The sequence below is a fragment of the Antechinus flavipes genome, chromosome 2 (assembly GCF_016432865.1).
Source record: "Antechinus flavipes isolate AdamAnt ecotype Samford, QLD, Australia chromosome 2, AdamAnt_v2, whole genome shotgun sequence".
In the NCBI taxonomy this organism is placed as follows: domain Eukaryota; kingdom Metazoa; phylum Chordata; class Mammalia; order Dasyuromorphia; family Dasyuridae; genus Antechinus; species Antechinus flavipes.
In genome coordinates, this window is record NC_067399.1 from 164696812 (window position 1) to 164722548 (window position 25737).

The window sequence follows — 25737 nt, forward strand, 5'->3', positions numbered from 1 at the left end:
ACCTTAAAACACTTCTCAAAAATGTCACTTTACAATTTTTACATGGTTGTTATACCTTTAGAACCCCCAAATTTTGACATACCAGAGAAAGGTGATGCCAGTTTGATTTAGAATCCACAGACATATTCTGGTTTATCTTAATTGTTTTAACAAAGCAAAAGGAACAAAGCAGTCTATATGGTTTCAATCTTTATTCTGGTCCATGGTCAAACAACTACTAAATAATATGCATGAATGTGCTCATTTCTGATTGGCTTTTCATTTTAATAAGGACTTTAAAAAATTTCCTAATATGTCTCATTTCAATATTTTTTTCATGATCACACATTTTGTTGCATAGAAAAGCTTTTTACTATGGTCAGACAAGTATAAAGTTTTAAAAATGCATTTAAAAAAAAAAGGATTAACTTCTAACAAACAAGAATGGTGTGAAAACCTGGGCAACAATCCAAACCTAATGTAAGAAGTTGCCACTGTACATACTTTCAAAGAATGTTGAGACCTTGAGGCTTTTGAGAAAAGGCCAAAGCAAACATTACCCATATCCCAAGAATGTGTTTTACTATTGTAGTAGGAACTCACACTTTTCCTACCTGCATATAATCACCAAACTTCAAACAAAAGTAAAGCTAATATACAGCATATATAGAAAGGGGTCATCATGTTGTAGAAATAGAGATTTAGGTTCTAAATATGAACTCAACTGCATTTATGTATCCTTATAAAAGTGACTTGACCTTTTTGTTTCATTTTTCCACATGAAATACCTACTCTATATTATAAGCACATAAGGCTTCAATATGGTATAAAGGTACAGAATATTGGATAAAAATAAAGCAAAAGAGTTTGATGAGTTGTATAACCGATAGGAAAAGAACCAAGAGAGACCATGGTCATAAAAACCTAGAAAAAATGGAGTATCCAAGAGAAAAAAGAGATAAATAGTGTCACATACAATAGAAAAATCAAAAAGGGTGAGGATTGAGAAAAGATAATCAAATGTGATTACAAAAAGTGATTGAAAACTTTGGAGAAAATAGTTTCATTTAATAACTAAGTTGGTGGAAGAAGAGAATGAAAAAAAATTAAGTTGACACACTGAGTGAAGAAAACTTTCTCAAAGATCTTACTTGAATAGACAAGGAGAAGTATAGAATTATAGTGGAGGGTGTCAATTGAAATGAGGATTTTTTAAAAATAATTGATGAGAAATGGTAATATTTGTAGGAATATGAAAGGATCCAGTACATAGGAAGAAACTGAAGTTTAGAGAGAAAATGAGGAAGATGAGAACAATCTGCTTAAAAGATAAGCAAGAAGATGGGATCAAGGATATCTGTAGAGAGGTTTATCTTAACAAAGAGAAAGGCCATCTCTTCCTCATTTACAATGATAAAGTAGGAGATGCTGAGAGAAGATGCCTGAGAAATAAGAGATGAGGAGAAAGGGAGAAGAGGAAACTCTTTTTAAACAGCTTTTTGAGACCAGCTTTTCTTTTCTCTATCATGAACTTTAAGAGGGAGAAGTCACTTTCTTCCAAGGTTCTCATCTTTTTCCATTTTTCCCTAATTATAAGAATCAGGTTCAAAATAGAATTCTTCTCTGATAGCTACTCCATTTTGAAGAAAGACATTATCTTTAATGCATAGCTACTCCATTTTGAAGAAAGACATTATCTTTAATGCAAGTCAATATATTATCAGCTGCTTAACTTTTGTTAGAGAGCTCCAAGAGGTCTCCAAATAATTGAAGTTCCCCATATCACCATGCCATGTATCTGTGCCAGCCTATTTTTTTTTAAACTTTTCTATTTGACCTTCACTCATATTCTAATTGTTATGCTTCTAGCCTTGAAGTCTTAGATTTCTTAAAATGGGTATATATAAATATATTCCTAAAACACAATGATATCTGCCTCTCTTATTTATCTTGTCCCTATTTAAAAAAAAAATCTTAACAATCAAAGGCCATGCATCTCACTCCATAATAAACAATCAACAACAATGTGACATAGAAGACAAAAAGTTAACATAGTCTTAGGCTACTTTAACTGAGTGTTCAGCACAAGTACTTGACAAACTATGTCCTAGTTAAACCATGATGCATTATTGTATTAATCTTTGGTCTAATTCCTAAAATAGAGGGATAAGTTGGTATATACCCAAAGTATCACAGGCATAATAGTAAAGATACTAGAGAACACACCTACGACAATCAATTGAAAGTTCTACAATAATTAGCATGGAGAAAGAAATATGTAAGATGGATGTAAGAAAGACAGTTCTCTTCAAAAATTTTCAAGAGTTGTGCATATGAAAGGAAATTCATTCACTCAGAAGTGGTGGTACCAGGCAGAATTAGGAATCAATGGATAAAAACTGCAGAAGGAGGAATTGAGACTTGATACCAGGAATTGCTTTCTAAAAACTAGAAATATATTAAAGTAGAACAGACTACTAGGAAGTAGTAGACTCCCTTATACTGAATATATTCTAGCACAGCATGGATGACCCTTTATCAAAAATGCTAATAAAAGAAATTCTTAATTAGATATAATTACTTTTAAGGTCTTACACAACTCTGAAATTCTGTGATTCTATAAGAATTAGGTTTTGAACTTTTTCCTGTCATCAAAGCTTAATTTCCAATACCAATGATTTTATTTGGCTGTAGATCAAGAAGGACTATAATCCTAAAAGACTGAAAAATTTGTCTGAAAAAAATCTGAAGATTTTAGTGGAATGAAAACTGTATATGAGTCAACAGTATAATAAGGCATGGGGAAAAAAAAAACATAATGATACTTTGTACCAAAATAAGAAGAATATAGTTTTCAGAAATAAGGAGATGACTATCCTTCAGTATTCTGCCTTAGTTAGAATACGTTTGAAGTATGCTGTCCAATTCAATATACCATATTTTAGGATGGACATTTGTAATATTCTCTCTAAAATGTAATATTCTCTGTTGAGGTTTCCTTGGGGTCTCTGGGAGCAGCCTTCCTTTCAGTTCAGTAAACACCACACAAGCAGCCAGGGATTAAAGTCCAAATCCTTTATTGTCTCCTTCAAAGTCTTGTCTCCTTCACTTGGGGCTCGGCTAGTTTTCTGGAGGCCTTTCGGATCTTGGTTTCAGTGGAGAAGCAAAGGAGGACAGCCTGCCACCACTTCTCTGTCTTTCCTAGTTCTCATTCTGGCTGAGTTTGTCCCAGCTTAAAGGGTCTCTTATCAAAGGTGTGAATCCAAGTACATGTACTGAACTAGAGAACTGTTAAGCACCATGCTAAATTAGATAACTATTGTCTCTATCAATTCCACTGACTTAGCTCCTTGTTTCAAGTTCTGGCCTATAACAGACATTTATAAACTGAAGAGTGTCCAGAGGAGAAATGAACAGTATGGTAAAAAGATACAAATTCATGTCATTTGAGATTTAATTGATAAAATTGAGGAAATTCATCTTTAAAAAAAGCTTCTAGGGTTGTATATGAAAGCTATCTTTAAAGAATTATTTTCATTGGTTACATGACAGACCAAGAGCCCTAAAGGGGGAAACTAATTATAATAGATATAAGCTACAAATTCAGGTTTTATGTAAGTGCAAATTTCCTAACCTTTAGACCTACAACAAAGTGAAATGAATTCTCTCCAGAACTAATGGGCTCCCTTCTATTTAGAGTTTTGAAGTAGAATCATTGGTTGGCTATTCTATAGAGGCAATTATTTGGGGTCCATGGGTTAGAAGAGATGGTCTCAGATATCTTTCTACCTCTAATATTACATAATTACATAATTCATCAAGTGAATGTGAATTAATTTATCAAATAGATGTAAGATTGAAAAAGGAATTAGGGTGATCAAGAGCAAAGGCTAAGAGATAGATAGCCTGAGTATTTCATTACTGTTCAAGAAATAGTAAATGACTTGAGAAAATTCCTCTGAACTGAGATTATAGAAACTATGGAAGTGAGGAAAAAATATATATTATGTAGGAAAAGAAGGCATAGAGGTTATATACCAGTAAAAAAAATCCTCACATGATTATATAATAAGTCCATCCCAGTAATGAAGATGTCTATGTTTGTAGCTGGACATATTTTTATCTTATTATCTTCTATTAATGAAGGAAGTAAGAGGCTAATAAAAAGGCATATGATGAATAGATATATTTTAATGACTAACATATTGAAAATGTTCAAAACTTTGTTAAAGATTAATTTTTCTGAATAAACATTTCCAAAAATAATTCATTTACCAAATTTTGATTTGTCCTTAGGAAGATGTCTGATTTTTTATTATTATAGCCAAATTCCAGTGTATCAATTATTAAATCAAATCATGTCAGTTTTCCTACGTTTTTAGAGTTGTATGTGGTATGCATGGCTTTTCATCTTCTGGGCTTTTCTTAAGGCATGTAGACAAGAGGTACTTTACCATCAGATAATGATGATCCATCCATATATTAGTACAATATAAGCGGTTAATATTCTTTTCTTTACTAGTCACAACTGTCACATCATGTTTAACAAAAGTTAAAATGGAATAATTTAATACATACAACCATAGTTACCTATGTTCACATTCATTGCCACTCAAGGAATGGAAATACTAACTTTCTAACCAGTGATGTGAAATATTTCATATTAATTTCTCTGGGAAATTATTCTTATAGGAAAAAAAGACAATGTAGATGCTGATTTAGGTCTTCTTCTAAGAACAACCCTTTTCTTGGCCTATAATTTCTTTAAAAAAGCTTAATGTAACTTTTCATATTCTAATCCTGTTAAAATTTTGTATTCTAGTAAAAATGAATAAAATTAGAAACAAAAAGCACTTACAAGCACCTGGAAAATGGCACTTAATATAGTTTTGATTATTTCTATATGTGCAAAAAATCAAAATCATTTTCATCTAATCATCTAGTCCATCAAAGAATTATTCCCTTAAAGGACATTTATAAGAACATCCAATCAAGTCAATAAAAAGAGATGGCTGATTAAATCAAGAGAATTAAAGTAACTCAAATACTTATTTGATGACTGCCATCTCATATTTCACCAATATCAATATTAGATTGAAAGGATTTGCTTTAAGGTTCAAAAGAATAGCAATCAGCTAGCACAATGAAACTTTGCAATCTCTGATTCTGTTAATAAAGGGATTCACTGTGACTCCTCCACAACTTCCTGTTTCCTATTATTCTTGTCCATATTTTCCTATAAATCATCAGTGTAAGATTTCCAAATATAGTAAAGATCGTTTTGTCTTCTCTATGTCGAAGCCATCAACATACTATTTGAGTTACTCAGTTATTGCTTTTAATTTTCTTAGTTTTAAAACACACATCTCTCTATATCTAAATGTAGATACATATATATTACAACTCAATATGTACATATATGATAAATATATGTATATGTGTTTGTATGTATACACATGTATACATATGAAGGTGTATATATGTACATATACATACACACATTTTTCAGAAGCAATGTATAAAAGAATTAAATTCTCATTTTTCAGCATTATGCATAATTTATATATTATATATTATATATTATATAATGAGAGTATTAACCTACCACCTTAAATAGATTAAATTTATTATTAAACATTAAAGTAACTAAATTATTGATTTTTAATATCTGAAATTATATCAAATAACTAGTTTGTGAAATCAACATTTCTAAGGGATGACAGTAAAGTATATAATTAGCATAAAAAATACTAGATGGATAAGCTTATCATATGTTTTAACACTGCTGGACAACTATATACTCTGAAAGAGAAGTACAAGTGCTTCTAAACTCACATGGATTATTTAGCATTTAAAATCATAAATTTAACATTTTAAAAAATAGGTAACTTTTAAGATGTTATTACATACATTTTCCTCTCTAGAAAGTCTTCTTTTATATAATATATAAATGTGAAGATAGCATAAAACATTGAACAGTGCAATTAGATGAAAACCATCACCTTAAAGTTTCTTTTCAATGTAAATGTTATTGATGTCTTTTGCTTTTATAACATTTATATTCCCCACTATATTCCAAGTTCTCCCAGAAAGTCATATCTTAGAATAAAAAAAAGAAAAAAGAAGGGAGGGGGAGTAAGGGTGGGGAAGGAAGTTCCATGCAACTAACATATAGAAAAGTATGATTTTACAAGTAGTATTCTATACTATGGGTCCCACTTTTACAAATTAGTAGGGGGAGCACAGATATTTCTGTATAATACATTTGAGTAAATAGAAACAAAATAGTTCAACTGATTCAACTGATTCTCAGTATTCTTTCCAGGTACTTCATTTTCAAAGATTATTTTCAATCCAACTATATACTTCTGTTTTTTTGTTTTCTCCTACATTAATCTGGCTTTTTGTCACATACAATGACATTTTCAAGTTCTCTTGGGTCATTTCTATTTTACTTAGTTCTATCATCAGTTTCTTAACTATTTTAATTGGCATTCAGGTTTTTTAATTATTTATGAGATATTTGGATTCTGTAGTTTTTATCCATTTTCTAATTATTTTATATAATTATTTATAGATATATCTTATATAAATATATATTATTTGTATAAAATATAATCTAGTTATATTTTATATAATATATTTTATATTCTTTTTCTTTAATTTCTTGAGAGTGTCTGTTGTACTTTTAATGATATTTCTTTATATTTTGGATTATTTCTGATATTACTTCTAAAATATTTTTGATCTAAGTTTTTCTGGCATTATTTTTGGTCTTATTTATTTTGCTCATTCTCTTTCTTGAAATTATCAAAGCAATTTATAAAAACTTTGTTTCTTTTCAGTTTCTTCTTTGAAGAAGGAAAATAATAAAAAGCCAGGCTCCCTTACCTTCTTAGAAGTTTATGATTATCTTAAGGAGCCAATGTATTTTTCTCTTTTATATAAGTAAAATTGTATTTTATTTTTGAAAATAATAATGAAGATGATAATCTGGAAGTTTCTTATTAAATACATGTGAAGCATACATGAATCAAAAAAATCAAGCATATACCACTGTATATATATTATTTGAAAAATAATGAGATTTCTATGTGTTTTCATTGACATCATTTTGGCATTCTTGGTAACTTCTTTTATTACATTTCACAACCATTGACATTCTGAACCAGGCAAACTCCCAGAGATTAGATATGACCACTAGAGTCTTGGCAGAAAGCAATAAGAAATTTAGAAAGATTGTCACTTAGTAGTAGGGATCTCCATGAATAGATGATAGAGGCAGATATCGCAATAGGAAGAACATGGCATTTAGAGGTCTGACAGCAAGTAGCGAAAACCAAGTCATGGTTAGAGTTGGCACTCTAAGAGAGTTGGACAGAAATCAAGGAGGATCCCTATTCTTGAAGAACTAAGGTACTAATCATGAAACTTAATCAGCAATTGAGACAACATAGTAAGACCTAATTGCTAGAACTAGCAACTAAATATGGAGGCTTATTCATGACATTTAAATCCAATTAGTAAAAGTTAGACTCAAAGGTTCTATAACAAGCTGATTTGATGCTGGGCATTTAAATATTTATCTTTATAATTCTCCTTCTTAAAACCTAGATTGATCCATAGACTGATGTAGAGCTTAGTCTGAAAATGTAACTTAACTGGCCCTTGTTCTTAAGACTATTATAAATATGATGAGGCAGAGGGCCAAGCTTTTCATCATATTTGCTTTATTCAAAATCATATATAGTCTGTGATCACCAAAATTTTTAACCTCTAACCAAGAAAGAATAAGAATTGCCTCTCTAACAAGAAACTCATAGCATGGAAATATCTTTCTTCCTTATCTCACTCTGACCTTTCCCTTTTCTATTTTCCTCTAGAGAGGCACAGAAAACAAGAAAAATGCCAATACTAATTTATTTTTCATTTTTCATACTAGATGACCAGCATGTTAAACTTTTAGTGGCACAAGGTCAAGAAAAACAAAAGAAGAGCATGTTTTAAAAATTAATACTACCTAAATATGTTGTTGTTCTTGAATTTATTTAAATATTTATTTGAATTTATTTTAAAGTGAAAGTGTCATTTATTTAAATGTTTTATCTCATTAGCTTGTAGTTATTACACTTTCTACCAAAAAGATAAGAAAGCAAATTTAATAGGAAAAATTGGATCCTGAAAATTTAGAAAGCATTTAAAGCAAAATGATAAAAATAGATTTTTTCAACTATAAATTATTATCTAGAATGTTAGTATTTTATGGTTAATAACTATAGAAAAATAATTTTGCCAAAATATTACAGAAGTGACTAAATATTTTGGATTTTCTGTACTGTGTATCTATTTTGAATTCAGCATCAAAGACTTACCTCCTCCTCCTCCAAGAAGGCTGGCATTTGCTGTTAGAAAAGAATAAGAATAACAATAAATACAACAAATTCAAACTAGGACAAAACAAGAAAATGATGAAATTTAATAAATCTTATATTCACATAAAATAATTCTATGTATATATGAAGCATGTATATGTAAACAAATATTATATAAATATATAAATAAGTAATATTTTTCATCATTTTCCATTAATAGTTTAAAGCATTATTTTTTCCTTATGCCCTTAGGGACTACTTTTTTTTTTTTTTGAAAATTAGATGTAAATTCTGAACTCCTTGGTCAGCATTTTCTAGTTAAATTGATCTTTAGGATCCCAGATGATGGTACTGAGAAAATTCTGATAATTTCTAAAAGCAACAAAGCTTAAAAGGATAATTTTTATCATTTAAAGTAATAATGTTGAACTTCATAACTTCAAATATTTCATGTCACTTCAAAGTAGGAATTCTTGACACTAAAAGCACAATATCATATTCTGAAAAAACATTTTTAAATCTCAACGGCAAAAGGTCCCTCAAATTCTACTCTACTATCACTTCATATGGAGAGGACTATGGATTCTAGAAGATTATATCAGACATGTGCTAGCATTGGCAGATGCAAGGCATTTGGTATAACCCATCAATGGACTCTATGGGTACTGTCTAAAGACAAGACCAGACAAATTTGGAGATAGTCATCGCCAGACTGGCTAGAAGGAGATGGATTTTTCAACTATAAGAATGCTTAAAAACATTTCTATGGGGGCAGCTAGTTGGTGAAGTGGATAGAGATAGGTGAAGTCAGGAGGACCTGAGTTGAAATCTGGTCTCAGACAGACGCTTAACACTTCCTGGGAAAAGTCACTTAACCCCAATTGCCTCAGGAAAAAAAAAAAATCATTTTCTAGGTTAAAGAAGGATTGAAATTAAGTCAATAAATTGTATCCTTAATGTATTTTTCTTTACTTCCTTAAAGTATTTTAGTAAATATACAAATATATATAGATAGATGCTTCTTTGTTCATGTCATATACTACAGAACTTACTTTGTTGTTTCTTACTTATATCAATTAATTTAATATTACGAAGTAGTTATATAATATGACTAATAACCTCAAGATAACAAATAAAAACAATTCTGTCATATGCTTTTTGAAGGACAGTTAGAGTGATATAGGGACTTGGTGGATGGGAAGAATTCTGCCATTCATATTTCTGAAGATGATTTTTGAAGCCAAGTATATTATATTTAACTCTATTAAATTTCATACTATTTGATTTTCCCAGAGATTTCTAAGAAGAAGAAATAATTGATCAATTGCATTACAGCCAAATTTCCATCATCAATACTACAGAACATAAGAAATATACCTAACTATATGAATGAAATTACCATAAATGATATTTTGAAAATTGACAAAATATAAAGTCTATGGAAATAAAGAGAAGAACTAACAATACAGCTAAATCCAGTTCAACTCCACATAGAATGTGACAGATTCTAACTGGTCCACCTTTCCTACCTGGCTATAATGGCTTTTATCTTATGCCCTCTAAACACTGCATATGATTCCTCCATTACTGAATGTGTGTATGTGTGTGTGTGTGTGTGTGTGTGTGTGTGTGTGTGAAACTTGGGAGTACAGAGAATTTGACCAAGTTGGTATTGAAAAAAGTAGGTATCAGAAAAGTCTGAGAGAGAGATGGAGTCATACACACAAAGGCACTACTTTTCCAAGGGGCATTAACAAAATTGGGCAGAGAACTCTACCAACAATTGAGTGGACTTAGATGCAAGAACCTTAGAAACATGTCTGACTTGGAATAACTTGATTCAGAGAGTACCATCATCTCATAGATTTTATGGCTAGGAAGGACCTTTTGGGGGGAAAATAATCGTAGGCTCAAGGTGCTTACTTGCTGGCAGATGGCAGAACCAAATTTATTTTTTTCTTTTTTTTTTATTATAGCTTTTTATTTACAAGTTATATGCATAGGTAATCTTACAGCATTGACAGTTGCCAAACCTTTTGTTCCAATTTTTCCCCTCCTTCTCTCCATTCCCTCCCCACCAATGGCAGGTTGACCAATACATTTTAAATATGTTAAAGTATAAATTAAATACAATATAAGTATATATGTCCCAACAGTTATTTTGCTGTACAAAAAGAATAAGACTTTGAAATAGTGTACATTTAGCCTGTGAAGGAAATAAAAAATGCAGGCAGACAAAAATATAGGGATTGGGAATTCTATATAGTGGTTCAGAATCATCTCTCGGAGTTTTTTCCTTGGATGTACCTGGTTCAATTCATTACTGCTCTATTGGAATTGATTTGATTTGTCTCATTGCTGGAGATGGCCAGGTCCATCAGAATTGATCCTCATATAGACTTGTTGTTGAAGTGTATAATGATCTCCTGGTTCTGCTCATTTCACTTAGCATCAGTTCAAGTAAGTCTCTCCAAGTCTCTCTGTATTCATCTTGCTGGTCATTTCTTACAGAACAATAATATTCCATAACATTCATATACCACAATTTATTCAGCCATTCTCCAATTGATGGGCATCCACTCAGTTTCCAGTTTCTGGCCACTACAAAGAGGGCTGCCACAAACATTCGTGCACATACAGGTCCCTTTCCCTGCAGAATCAAATTTTTACTCCTACTTATGTTTTGTGAATGAAGGAGGACAATGTCATGAATTTTTTTTGACTGAATCTACACAAGTATATGTTACCTAATATCAAATGGGCCATTACTTTAGCAAAATAATATTTTCATTCCTTCCTTTCTAATTTATTGTGTCATCTGCATTCAAAACAAAACAAAAATCTTCCAACTAATTCTTCATGCTATTGTTCTTTGTTTCTCAGTCATACTCATAAAAAATGTTACATCACCTGTTGCCTCTACTTTCTCTTTATTCAATTCTCAACTCTCTGATTTAGCATCTGATATCATAACTCGACTGACACTGACTGACACCAGTAAATTATCAATGGTCTCTTCCCTGCCAAAATTAATGACCTTTTTAAAAAAATTCTCACTTATCTTGACTGCTGTATTCAATACTACTGACTACCATCACTTCCTCTTTAGTGACTCTGTTATGCAATTTCATGATTTTTGGATTTCCTACTATCTGGGCACTCCTATATTTCCTTTACTGGAGTTTCATCTATAAAACATTTCCTAACTATGAGTATTCCCCAAAGCTGTATTCTGAGCCTCGCCCCCCCTTTCTTTCTCTCTCTTTCTCTCTCTCTCTCTCTCTCTCTCTCTCTCTCTCTCTCTCTCTCTCTCTCTCTCTGTCATGATTCTCAGAACTATAACCAATTCTAAGCCCTACCTTCAATTCCAGCCCCACAGTATCATTTGTCTACTGTACTTTTCAAAGTGATATCCTATAAGCATCTCAAATCCCACATGCCCAAAACAAAACTCATGATCTTTCCCTCCCCAATCCTTCTTTCTTCTAAATTTCTTTATTTTAATCATCCTTACAATTATTCAGGATCAATATTGCATTTTGATCAGGAACTTCTTAGATTCTCATAATTCATAATCCAAACCAGGTCATAACTACCTCGAAATTAGCTATCAAATCTTTCTACCCTCAGCCACCAATATAATTCAGGTATTCATTACTTCATTATCTCTCAAGTAAACAATGAGGAAGCAATAGCTCCCATTTGGTCCCTCTATTTCAAGTATTTCCCCACTTAGAACCACTTTCCATATAACTATCAAAAGTGATTTTTCTAAATTCTGATTCCCATATATCTGACTATGATTCTTCCCTATTCCAATGTAGAAGCAGCTAGATGGCACTTAGTCTAGAGAAGGAAGATCTGAGTTTAAATGTGACCTCAGATACTTATTAACTGTATGACAATGCAAATCACTTAAGCTCTGTGTACTTCAACTTCTTCAACTTTAAAATGGAGATATCTCACAGGGCCATAATGAAGATCAAATGAGATGTGTAATAGATTGTTAATAAATACACATAATAGATTGTTAAAAAGAAAAAAATACTTATTTCCTTTACCTCTACCTTCCGATGTCTACCTTTCCTTTATCATCAAGTAGGAACTCCTCCATCTGGAATTTAAAGCCTTTTATAAACTTTATCCCATCTAGCTCTCCAGCCTTATGATATTTTTCTTTATTCATTCTATAATCCATTCAAAATGGCCTTCTTAAAGTCCTTTCCTACCAGAAATTTACTTCCTTTTCACCTCCATCTCTCAGAATCCCTAGTTTGCTTCAAAGCTAAGCTCAACTATGACATGAAAACTTTTCCTGACCTTCCCAAGTTGGGGGTTCATGTCTCCCCTGAAAAATACTTTATATATCTATTTTATAGATAACTCATGTACTCATTCTCTTCCTGAAAAGAACCTAAGCACCTTGAGAGTTGAGCCTTTCTTTTTCTATCTTTGTGTCATCATGACATTGAATAAGATCTTCATATAGCTGGTGTTAAACAGTTGATTGATTTACATTGTTCTTTCCATCATGCTATGTTCTTTCCACTATATTCTTTCCTCTACTATGGTCATCCAGCAGGAACTTAAGCCAGTTGGCCATAAGAAAAAAACAACAATGGAAAGACTACCACTTGTAAAAGTATAAGAAACAAAAATTATTCATTCTAATGGGTTGTTTGGTAAGGAACTGTGCCATGTTGAGGATACAAGATAATTAGTTATAGGGAATAATTATGAATCTGCTCTCAGTTGGACTTCTTTACTAACAGACAATATTTATAAACCCCAGATTGATAAGTACCAGTATCTAAAAGACAATCAGCAATACTTTTCCCCCGAATTCTTTACTTAAAGGATCTTTTAAGGAGAAAAGGATTCTTCTTGATACTGAAGATCATTTTACAGCGAATGGGTCATTAAGGAAAACTATGTAATGTCATCCTGTCATACGCTAATGGATCTGTGATCACATCTAAACAGGTGGTCCTTTCAAAGAAGAAACCATCTTTCACAAAGATTAGATTTACCTAATTTAATGTAGCAAATGATACCTCAATCAATCTCACTAATCTAAAATATCTTACCCTGGATAGAATTCTTTTTTATATTTTTTCTCTCGCATACTAATATAAGTATTTTGAGAGAAGAAGCTGTCTCAGCTTTTACATTTGTATCCCCAGTGCTTGATACAGGGTAATTGCTTGACAAATATTTTTCATTCATTTATGGTAATTCGATTGGCAATGGTAAAGAAAAAAAAACTTCTCTTATTACTCCTATTTCTGGTTAAGGCCTTCTTCCTTCTAGTTAGGAGTCTCTAACCTAATTCCTGGTATTTCTCATTAAAGATCTACTTCATGAAAGTCAATTCCATATAGAAAGAATCTAACATAAATACCTGTAAAGAACTCCACAAATTTTAAAGTACTATCCATTTGCTAGTTATTATTATCATCTACATTATTATATTTATTAAGATTATACCTCATGTGGAAAAAGTAAATTATTAATGCTTCAGAAAATAATAATGTGTCTGACTAATAGCACTAGAAGCATGACATAAACCATGCAGCCAATCACTTACCAATAGATTCATTTTAAGGTTATTTTTAAAGATATGCTATGATTGACTTTATTTAATGACACATAATAAAATAATTACTATTATGTTTTAACTAAAAAACTACATCTTTCTCAAAATAACTATATAACTGACAGGTCAGTGAGAAGCAAGATAGTCAAGTCCTTTCCCAAAAATAACATTTTTATTTTATTTTCTAGGGATGTGGTAGAGGAGATTAAGTGGATGTACATAAATTGTGCAGGAAACTCAGGACAAATTAGTTGAAAGGTCCATCCAAAACTTAGGATTCTTTGATTCTAATAATATATCATCATAACCAGATGGCACACTGAGTATCAGCAATTCAAGAAACAATAACATTTTCAATTATAGTTATTATCAGAGACTTTTACCTGTCATTATATTTTGTCTGATATGTTTCCAAATAAATAAATTTTGACTAGAACAAAGTAACTTCAAATTTTACGAACAAGATTGATACCAAAGTTTCTAAAATGCCTAAAATAATTTTTCAACATCCTCTTTGAAAATACTGGTTAATTATATTTTCATTCATTTTCCACTGAAATACAATTCTCTTCCAATTACAGAGGAAAGAAAAAAATATCAAATTAGATTATTTCAAGGACTGAGTCAATGAAAAATCAAAATTGGTTGTTGTGAATTAATGAATCAAAGTGTCACACTCCCCTTTCTCCTGAAATAATAAACCTACTCTACAAAATAAACAGTTTAATTTATAAAATAAAAAACAAAAACAAAACTAAAGTCTAGAATAAGAAGTTGATACTAAAGTAGCTTAAGAATAAGAATCGCTATTAAATGTGATGAAGGAAGGAACATAGGGAACTTTAACTGAAATGAACAATAAATTCAGAAATTCTCCCAGAATGTTTCCTCTCTTCACTTTGACTTGAAAAACAATGTGTTTTCACTTCTCAGGCCTGGCAGTTCAGCCTACATAAGGTTTTTACCATCTTCTTTCTCCTCAAAATTTTTTGTGTTCTCCTGATTCCTAGGTGATTTTTAAACCTTTACTTTATATATAATCCTTATATATTTGTCTCAGTGCATGCTAAGTTCCCTGAAACTAGGTATTGTTCATTTTTTGTCTCTGTATATTCAGTACACACTATCTTAGGTCACAGTAGAGGTTAAAAGATATCTAATTAGTTGAATTAAAATTTTTCTTCCTGTTCTTCATCTTCCAATTTTTAACAAAAATCATCAGGGCCCTGTGAGAATATATATTTTTTATTCTTCAAGAATGAATACTAAGGAATATGAAAAGTTTGTGAGTAGTTCAAGCAACATCATCTATATCTTGGGAGGCTGATCTAAAATGGAAAACAACCAAGATGACTGCTAATATTATCATTATATTGTTTTCCTTCAAAGATCAATATATGAGTCATTAAGCAGACTGCTTCTGACACATCCTCTAAATGATCCTCTGGTTTTTATTTCCCCCACCAATGGAATGTGTGTGGTCTGATGAATAAGGTTATAGTAAAATTTTAGAGCAGATTTTTCAGTATATAAAAGAATAAATAGCTCCACTGCTACCTAGATATTTACTGTACATAATTGTCCTATTACTTCCTGAAAAAGAGCATATGACTAATATGAGAGAATTGCTGATTCACAAAGCTCTAGGAATCATAACCTTTGCTGAAAAATAAGATCCATGCTGATGCATCTGCTACTGTCAATACCTTTCATCATAACTCTTTCAAGATACTTGGCAGAAACTTTTATTTCCTTTTTTCAATAACACATAATAATTGTTAACATTTATATATTTGGGGGCTATATCACCATCTTGGTATATATCTGTTTCACTGTAGAATTGAATTGGGTTCCTGGATGATCTTGTGATCAAAAGAACTCTGAAGATAAAGATTCCCAAAATTATATCTTATAAAACCTTACCAAGGTCTTTATATTTGAAATTCAGCTTATACATACAATTAGATCACAGCAAAGGCATTTATTAAGATAACATAGTAAGAATGGTTACAAAATATTCTACTTATAAATTAAGTATGCACTCTCCCACAAATAAACATAACATCAGTAGGGAGAGATGGTTCACAGTTGGAATATACTGGTAAGAAGGTATATATGTAGTAAACATATGGCCATCACAACTCATGCTTTCAGTATTACTGAACCCCAGTATCTTTTATCTTGCTATGATATCCTCAAATATTTCTCCCTTTAAGACAAATTGCTTAGGGGGGCCCCTAGACATGTCTATAATCTCTTGAATCAATATTTGAGTCTTTTTGCTGTGGCCTAGGCTCAAATTCCTGGCAACTGTCTTCACTATCTATCTAACTCCCTGGGATTGCTTTCTGCAGGCTATGGTACCCAGGACAAGTACATCTGATACAAAACACAATGTCTGTCCCACTGACCCCAGTTGAGTTATAATGGGAAAGGCAAAGAGTGTTTTCCTCATGTCATCTAGTCTCCTCCTCTACAGATTATTCCTGCCTTCAACTGTTCCCAGAGCTAAAAAGCTAGTTTTTAAAGGCCACTAGGGATGTAGCCAGTCTTTGATCAACCAATGGCAAGCCACTTCCCTACGCTATCAGGGCAAATTTCATCATATAGTGTGAAGACCATACCAATAGTCGTATAATAAGTGACAGAAGCAAGATTCTGACCCTAAGCTCAGCACTGTGTCAACATAGAGAAATATAGAAATAGTCAGAAAATAGAACCAGAATTAGTTTTTCAAACAAATAATTGTTGCAAACATCACTATATTCTATTGTAGTATAGAGTAATTTTTTTTCTGTCTCTATAGTCTGCCTGTCAACAAGAAGTAATCTATGAAACTAGTCTTTAAACACTGATTAAAGTGATTTGTCTTTTCCAGAATTTACCATTATAAAAAAATTATAATTGCTTTCATCTTAACAGGTTCCAACTGCCTAGTTCTGCTTATTTATTTCGCTTTCTTATTACAATAGGGCATGCACAATGTCAAAGTGATTGCTGGCAGAAACTTCCCCAGGTGTTCTGTTTTGAATATCAATTTCATTCACAATATGTAATCCCAACAGATACAAAAGCTGAAATATCACCTGCTAGAGTAGGACACATAAAAGTCTTCACATTTCACAACTAGGAACAGAAACTGAAAATCTGATCAGACTAAAATCCTGAACATGTGCAAGACTGGGGGAAGTATTTCATATAGACAGTGACCATCACAACTGACAGCTATAGAAATACAATATATACACACAAAAATGCAGCCATCAATTTGGCACCAGCTTACTGCTTATACTTTACTAGATTTACACCTTCTAAATAGAATAAACAATGCCAGAAGTTTGAGAGTGGCATAGTAATCTTTCTCCTTTGAAACTAACAAAATGAAGAAAATTAAGCTTGGACAAATGCTTAATACATAAAAAGCAAACATAAACTCATAATTAATATTTACATTATATACTTACTGTATAATCTGAAATAACTACAGATAAGATGACTGACTACTCTGGGATCTGAGCCATGTGGTTTCTAGGACCTAAAACAAACTATAAACAGAAAGTCTAGTTCAATCAGCCTGTTGATAGAAAATATGATAGATGAGTTCCATCAGGTACTGGGAGGATACCTTCGGGATCCTCATACAAAGATCTCAAGTCTTTTCATTGCTATTTGATTCAGCAAGGGACAGCATCTGAGTTGCATCTTTCAGCAAAATGTGAGAGTTATCTATTGATAGATAAGAACATCTTATTCTAAAGTGGTCTAAATTCAATACTAAAAAAAGGATAACATCATTCCCAGTTAGTTAAAGGGACTGTCACAAGGCAAATTATAACATGGGTTCTATGCTAAAACAGTTGACAAAAAAAGCTCATTCTTGCAGTTCTCTTAATAACTCTTTAAGATTATTCTTAATAATAATGCATTAAAGATTATGTGTAATCTTGAAGTTGACATTTTTATAATACTATAGTTTTCGGAGCTGGAAGTCACCTTAAGGGTCATCTTACATATGGGGAAACCGAGAGCTAAAGAGATAAGGTCACAGAGATAGTAAGTAACAAAACATTCAAAGTCAGGATTCAAACTCAAAAAATCTACTACTCTTTAAACTTCACTATAATTCTAAGTGCATCCTTCCATTTAAAGCCCTATACCAATACTACTCTGATCATAAACAGGATATGATGTTTAATTCTTTATGCCACATTTTAGGAAAGATAATAGGTAAGTTGCAGAGTGCTTAGAGCAAGGTTACATTGAGTTCATGACATATGAGTATCAGTAGAATATAATAATAATTAATATTTATGTAATACATGAAGGCTTATTCATATTTCTGCTCAATAACTCTTTGTGAAGAGTCATATTATCGCCATTTTATATATGAGTAAATCTAAACTTAGAAAAGTTGAATTACGTGTCCTAAGACACATAGATAATGGGTTTCAAAGACAAGAATGATCTCAGATTATTTCTGATTCCATTTCAAACAAGTTATCTACCATAACTATACAATTGAGATTAAAGAAAATCAGGATGTTAAGCCTAGGGAAGAAGAGGGAACATGATGTTTATCTTTAAATATACAAAAGGATGCAATGTGAGAAAAAAAAAAAAAGAGAGAATTATTTTTTAACGCTAGAAGGTAGGAACAACACATAGGATTTGTTTTAAAAACAAAACAAAAGAAAGAAAGAAAGAAAGCAAAGTTGACATTAGCAAATAAATGCATTCTAACACTTTAAAGCTATCTCAAAACAGAATAGGCTACATTAAGAAATTATATAGATTCCCCTTCATTGAACTATTTAAGCAAAGGCTAGGTGACCTTTTGTGGAATATGTTACTAAAGTGGATTCTTGTTTGGGGATGGCTTGGATTGGGAGGCCTCATATGTCTGTTCTCACTATTTCTCTGTAGCATGGATATGACATGGGAATCAAAAGCTGGAGCACTGGCAGCTTTTATCAATTCAGCCAGGCCCAGTGACAAGCTGTATGCCTGAGAACTAGCCTAGCTAAATTCAGAGAGGTTTTCCACTAGATTGGTCACAGTGAAAAATTTTTTGGTCACAAGAGCATTCAACCACCTACTAAGTCTTGACCTGTAGCAGTGGGTCAGTACCTATAAAGAGACAACCCACAAGTCCTTGAAGGACTGGCATTAAACTAGCATGTCTCCAAATAATTTAAATAATCCAATTAGTTGCTCAAAGTAAAGGGAAGTGAGAAAGCAATGGGACCTAGGGCAGTGAACCTGTCATCTATTTACAGATATTATGCCCCTCTGTGGAAAAAAGGAGTAATAAGATGAAAGACACTATGTTCAAAGATAGAAATCAAGACTGAAAGAGAAGCAGAGTTGGATCTGAGTTCAAATCCAGCTTCAGATATTAACCATATAAACCTTGGGCAAGTAATTTCATAAACAAATCTGTTTGCCTCAGGTTTCTTTTTTGTAAATCAGGGATAATAATGACACTTGGCTCCCAGGACTGCTGTGACTATCACGGATAGTAGGTATCTTATAAATGCTAGTATCATGTATTATCTCAATTGAGATAAGTACCATAAATATCATTGTCTTCATTTTTCTGATGCAAAAACCCAGGCTCACAGAGGTAAAGACCCTTGCCCATGGCCACAAATCTAGTAAGCATCAAAGACAGGATTTGAATCAACTGCAAAACTATTACTCTCTTTACTACAGCTGGAAAAAAGACATTCAAAGCAAGTTGCTTCATACAGATGGAGGCAGTTTGCAGGAACCAAGAATACACAAGGACCATCCTGGGCACGGTTCTTGTCTTGTTTTATTTATTTATTCTTACAGGTTTTAAACTTATCTATGATCCTCTGAGAGCTTAGATAACTTAAGCCCCATATACTTTAGGAATTCAACTAACCAATAGCATAAGGAGATTTACCTTTCACTTGAATTAAAGAATACTTTGCCAAAAGGTCAAGTGAACTCTGGATATCTGTTTAACTACTATGGCCTAAATGACACTTAAACCAAAATAAAAACACCACCAGTTAGTAATATCTACTCTCTGAATCTCTTTTGACATTATAATCAAAGATCTGTGCATATTTCTTCAGGCAGGTGAAAACACAGATACTAGAACTGTGATGTTCCCGATTCTCTGAGATAACAGTTATCCTACAGGAAGATAATTGATAATGCATTTACCATTTCTTGAAACAGCATGTACAAAATACAATATGCTATAGTAAAAAAAAAAAACAAAACAATGATATAACAGGGGGTGGGAATCTATACCCATGCCTTTTCATCCTAGGCAACCTGTCAATAAATTACCTATTTATTCTTTGTCAATTAAAAGACCACAGGAATGACAAAAGCCAGAAATCTATCTTCAACCAACATATCTCAAAATATGAGTCAAGGAATTCCATAATATGTTGCTAATATTCATTAGCTGCACTACCACAGGAGACTCTTTAGGAGAGGAAATGGCATAGCAGTATATAGTCTATCTAGCCCACTGCAAAAAAGAATGGGAGGGTGGTGGAGGAGGGGGAGTAGAGGGAATCATCCATCCAATTCAGAGTTCATAGTCATTTTAAATACGTTAGCCTTCTGTTCCAGGATATTTGTTTTTTTGCCTTGATTCTTGATAGCTTGTTCAACCTATTACACATTGACTAGATCTTTCTAGTACTTTCCTTCAGCATTTTTGACAAATAGTCTTGATTTCTATATCCCAGCTCAGAGGAGAAACCATTAGCTATGGGTTCCTCTGCTTCCAGGTGTCTTCTCTTTTATAATATTTCCTAGTTGTTACTTCAAGAATATACAGTCAATTGCCATCTTACACATGGTCAAGTGAAACTAACTTCATTTGCAAGAGGGATTTCTGGTTGGCCATAATCTTATCTATCAGGATTACATGAATTAAATCTAAAAGATGACTCCTAATTTTAAATCCTATAATCCTATAGTTATACAGATATTCTCATGATAGGAACTTTGAATTTCTGGTCATCTTTGTTTTAGTAGTAAAGACAAAGTTATAGGATCCTCACAAATTGTCAATCATCAATCAGCCAAGTCAGAGATATTTTTAGTTTAGGGATTTTTAAAGTCATATTTATATATGTGATCTCATGAGCTGCAATCTCAATTATTAGTCACAGGTTTTCATGACTTTTTGTGGCTGAAAAAAAAATCACCTACTGCTGAATCCTTTGGAGATAATCTTGAATTTAAAATGATGCTCAGACTTCTAGACATTCTATCTTGGTAGGATTTGACATAACCAACTCTTACTACCATAGCTTTCAAGAACCAATTATACTTTTCCAGCACAAAAAGGCATCAGGGTAGGATTTTAGTGAAGGTAAATGTTCCTTTCCTTAAACGAAAAACCATTGTTTGAAGTGTAGCAAAGTATTTACCAATAAAATCATAAATAAGATCCATTTTATCAATCTTAGGTATAAGTAAACTAAAATTATAAATGAGTACATGCAACTAAGATCTTGTTAAAAGTTCAAAGGTCCAACTGTTATTGTGTTATAGCAACAAATTAGATCAATCAACCTATTATGTAGTGATGAGTGGAATATTTATTTACTGTAGGTGTTTTGGAAAGATTATTTGGAAAGAGCTTACTATTAAAATACACATAACTTTGGAAAGAGATGTACTTTAAATTCTCATCAGTTAACATCTTAGTATCAGGTCTTAAGCAAAGAAAACAAGAATGGAAGACCTCCATTGAAGAAGAGATCTTCAGACAACTCCTGTCTCACCTTCCTACACTACTTTGGACCTTCTCTGACTGACTTCTCCATTGTGCCCCTTTATTAAGCACCTTTTCCTTCCCTTCCTCCCCTTCCTCATGTGCCCTCCATTGCACATCACACCCCTTGTTTTTCAGCTCTCTTTTGTGTATGTCTTTCCTATTAGATTATAACCTCAACTGTTCTTGGATCTTATTACCTGTTCTCCTTTTACTTTTGTAACTTGCCAATTATAACACTTTTTAAGACAAAAAAAAATTGAAATATCAAGGGAAAAGCAGATAAAAAGAGGAACAGTTTATACAATTACTTCATTCACCTATTAAATTCTCTCAAAACTTAAAAATTCCTTCAGCAAATCTTAAGTTAAATGAATTCATAATATGTTAGCCATTCAAAAAGGATCCAAGTCAAAATGCAAAGATGTTCCTTTGAAATCTGGAACTCAAAATTTGTCACCCAAGAAATATATAGAAATCTAGGGCTTTTAACTTACAGGGAAGAAAAAAGAGAAGGGAAAAGTGATCACTGGCGTAGACGTTGACTAACAATTAATCAGCTCTAATTAATTAGGTTAATTAACTGTAACTCAACTCATCATAATCATTCTTCTTAAACATTCCCAGCTTCCAAACTCCTTTATTATTGTTGAGGACACCATCACCTTCTCTGTATCTCAGGCATATCTCATCCCCTGAATTCAATCTGTCGCAATCATATCCAATTACCTCTAAAGTCATTTCAAGTTCTAAATTTTTGTTTCTATGATCAAATGCATTATATTTTTTTCTAAATCTTAATGACTTATAACACAAATATATGTTAGCATTTTTTATATTAATTATTTACTTTTCTTATATCTTAGACCTGTAATGTGCATGGAGGGTAATATTAGTCACCCATCACATTCAATGTTTGGTTAGTATCATTAGCCAAAAACAGATATCTCAAAAGAAGAGAAATATCACTAGGATAATTCGACATCAAAGGAGATATCGGTGTACACAATGCTGATGTAATTAAATATTAATTCATGAACTTTATGGGCAACTGGATTTTGTGCCCTGAAATTCTAGTCCTAAGAAAAATTTATAAACAACTAAATATTGTCCGAGTTTTTAGCAAATAAATATAGAAGTTCTTGAAATTTTTTAACCATAACATAGTGACATACTTAAAATAAAAATGTTTGTTTCTATTTGTTCTTAATTTAGTGTTAACATCTACTCTCATTCAATTCAACATGCAACATAAATTTATTAAGTACTTATATTGTGCAAGGCATTGTGCTATAAACCAAGAAACAAAGATAAAACCAATCATTCAATAAGCATTTCTTAAGTGACTATTTCTTAAGTGAATAATCCATAATAGTTCTAGGTGTTGAGTATATAAAAGCAAAAATAAATAAAATAAGTAGTTCTGCACTCAAGGAGCTTACATTCTTTAGGAAAAACAATGTACAAACATATAAATGAATACTACACATATTTATGCATATAATGTATGTACATATAACTGAAGATGCTATAAAGGGTATACAAAGCAATAATGGAAGGAAAGCTAGCTGGAGGGAAGACCAGGAAAGGTCTCTTATAGGAGGTAGTCCTTGAGCTAAGTTTTGAAAAGAATTGTGGATTTTAAGAGATGGAGATGAGAAGGAAGTGAATCCCAAGCATATGGACAGTCTATATAAATGAAGGAGATAAAAGATGGAAGATTAAGTTTAAGAAACTGCCATTGGGGGCAGCTAGTTGATGTAGGGGACAGATCATCAGCCCTGAAGTCAGGAGCCAAATTATGGCCTCAGATACTTAACACTTCGTGGTTGTGTGACTTTGGGCAAGTCACTTAAGCCCAATTGCTTCTGGGAAAGGGAGAGCAGGGAAAACAAAAAAGAAACAGCTATTAGGCAAGAGTGGCTGAGATGTCAAATGTGTTTATTAAAAATTATCTAAAATAATGAAATGACCTTTGCTTGTTGTTCATAACTTGAGATAACCAAGTTCAAATAATACTGGACTAATTCTGTCATCTATATTTTAAAATTTGTTTATATTCTACTAGTCTTTAATAATAATAACAAAAACAAAAAGTTTTCTATTTGAGGGAAAAAAAAAGAACATGCCAAATGTATGTTTTCTAGAATGCAAGTATCTTTTAAAAGCATGGAACATTTTAGCTGAAAAGAATTTCAGATAATTCATAAAAACCAAGAGAATCTGAAGTCAAAGAAATTAAAGGATTAGTTAATGGCTGAGCTGGAATTAATTAGAAATCAGTTCTTCTAAACTTCCAGTGCAATGGTCTTTCCACCATACTCTATTACCTCTCTCTCAAAATGAGAGATGAATGTGATTCCTCCAATGAACACATAGATCTTAAAACATTGTGAAACAAAAGTAATATAACAATATAACATAAGTCATTAACCTAAACTCATACTTTCCTTCTAAAGAACTGTGAAAAAAACACAATGTGTACCCTGTGAACATTAAAAAAAAATACCAATTACTTTGTTGCTACAGCTTCATCACACTAGCTGTGGATTCTATAATCATGATTTATTTTGTTCTACGGCATTGAAAACACGGATATTAATCGTAGACAAATATATTATTGTCAGTGGAATCCTAATTTCTGGGGGGAAAGGCAGAGAAACATTTTTTAAGTTTTTATGAAATCACACACTATGCACTAACCAATAATTGAAGTGCAAAAATAATGACATTCAGACTGTCACGATAAAATATTCCAATAGCTGGAAAAGAATTAGAATTAATAAGGATGAGACTATATATGGTTTCCAGAGACAGTGGTTCTGGTTAAGCAAGGATTGCGAAAGCTATTCAATTCCTAAATTTTAGTTCTTTAATTTATCTCCTAGACAACAACCAAGATGTAGATCATAGCATCAGAGCAGGAGGGGACTATAGTGTTGTCTTTCAATAGTGTCAATCATTTTAGTTGTGTCTTCTTCTTCATGACCTCATTCCAGATTTTCTTGGCAAAGATATGGGAGACATTTGCTGTTTCTTTCTCCAGCTCATTTAACAGAAGAGAAAACTGAGGCAGAGTGAAGTGACTTGCTCAAGATCACACAGCTAGTTAGTGTCTGAGGCCAGATTTGAACTCACCACGATGAGTCTCCCTGATTCCAGACCTGGCACTCTATCCACCATCTACCTGCTATACAGATCAATGAGCCCATCCCATCTAAGGCACGAACACAGAAATGATTAGTTCAAGAACCTGTTTTTTCCATAACTATTTGTCCTTTGTTGCAAAAAAGACAAATGGCATCCCAGGCTGGGAACTGGACTGACTGAGGCAGAGGTGCACAAGGCTATCATCGTTGCTTTCTCTTCCAGGCTCATTCAAGTTCAATGACAAGAAAAAAAAATATACAGGATGACTCATGTTAACTTCATGATAGCCATGATAGTGGATGACTTTTGATGTCCAAGCAAGTTCTAGACACTCCACAGCACCCACTTTGTATTAGGATTCTTGCAAAGTGATAAGTCAGTTGTCTAATTTTAGCATTGTGCTTAGCAAGTTCTCTAGCTCATTAATGTATTTAAGTACTCACTGGAGTTCACACTTTTGGGAGATTCACAAGTCAGGATTCAGTATGAGATTTACAAGTTCAGTTGGAGGAGATTCACAAGTCAGGAACCCACAATCCCGCCCTCTCAGAGGAGGAGTCAATCTTTGAGTTAACACCTCTAAAAGAGCATAGAAAAGGATGAGTCTCTGTCAGGAGTCAGTAGAACTGGAGATTCAGAGAGAGCTGGAGGCTGAAGCTGGCAGAGGCAAAGGACAAGCTGCAAGAGCTCTTGGAACCAAGGAGGGAGATAGGCTTCTAAGAAAACTAACTGGGCTATTTTAGAAGAGACAACAAAGGGCTGTATTTTAACAGCTGGCTGCATTTGAGTTGATTATTATTTGGAACTGAAACTAAGGCTGCCCCCCCCATCTCCCCCACCGAGAAATCTGCTCCCAGAGAATGATTATA

The 25737-nt window shown here is 32.5% G+C and overlaps 1 protein-coding gene across 3 annotated transcripts in view; it reads right to left on the reverse strand.

The window, feature by feature from the left end:
- MACROD2 (mono-ADP ribosylhydrolase 2) overlaps positions 1-25737 on the reverse strand; it is a 2209416-nt gene that overhangs the window by 1748424 nt on the left and 435255 nt on the right. For all 3 annotated transcript variants that reach the window (XM_051975902.1, XM_051975903.1, XM_051975901.1), the window contains exon 4: positions 8352-8381. In XM_051975902.1, coding sequence (XP_051831862.1) covers positions 8352-8381 — 30 coding nt within the window. The remainder of the gene's footprint in view (positions 1-8351; positions 8382-25737) is intronic.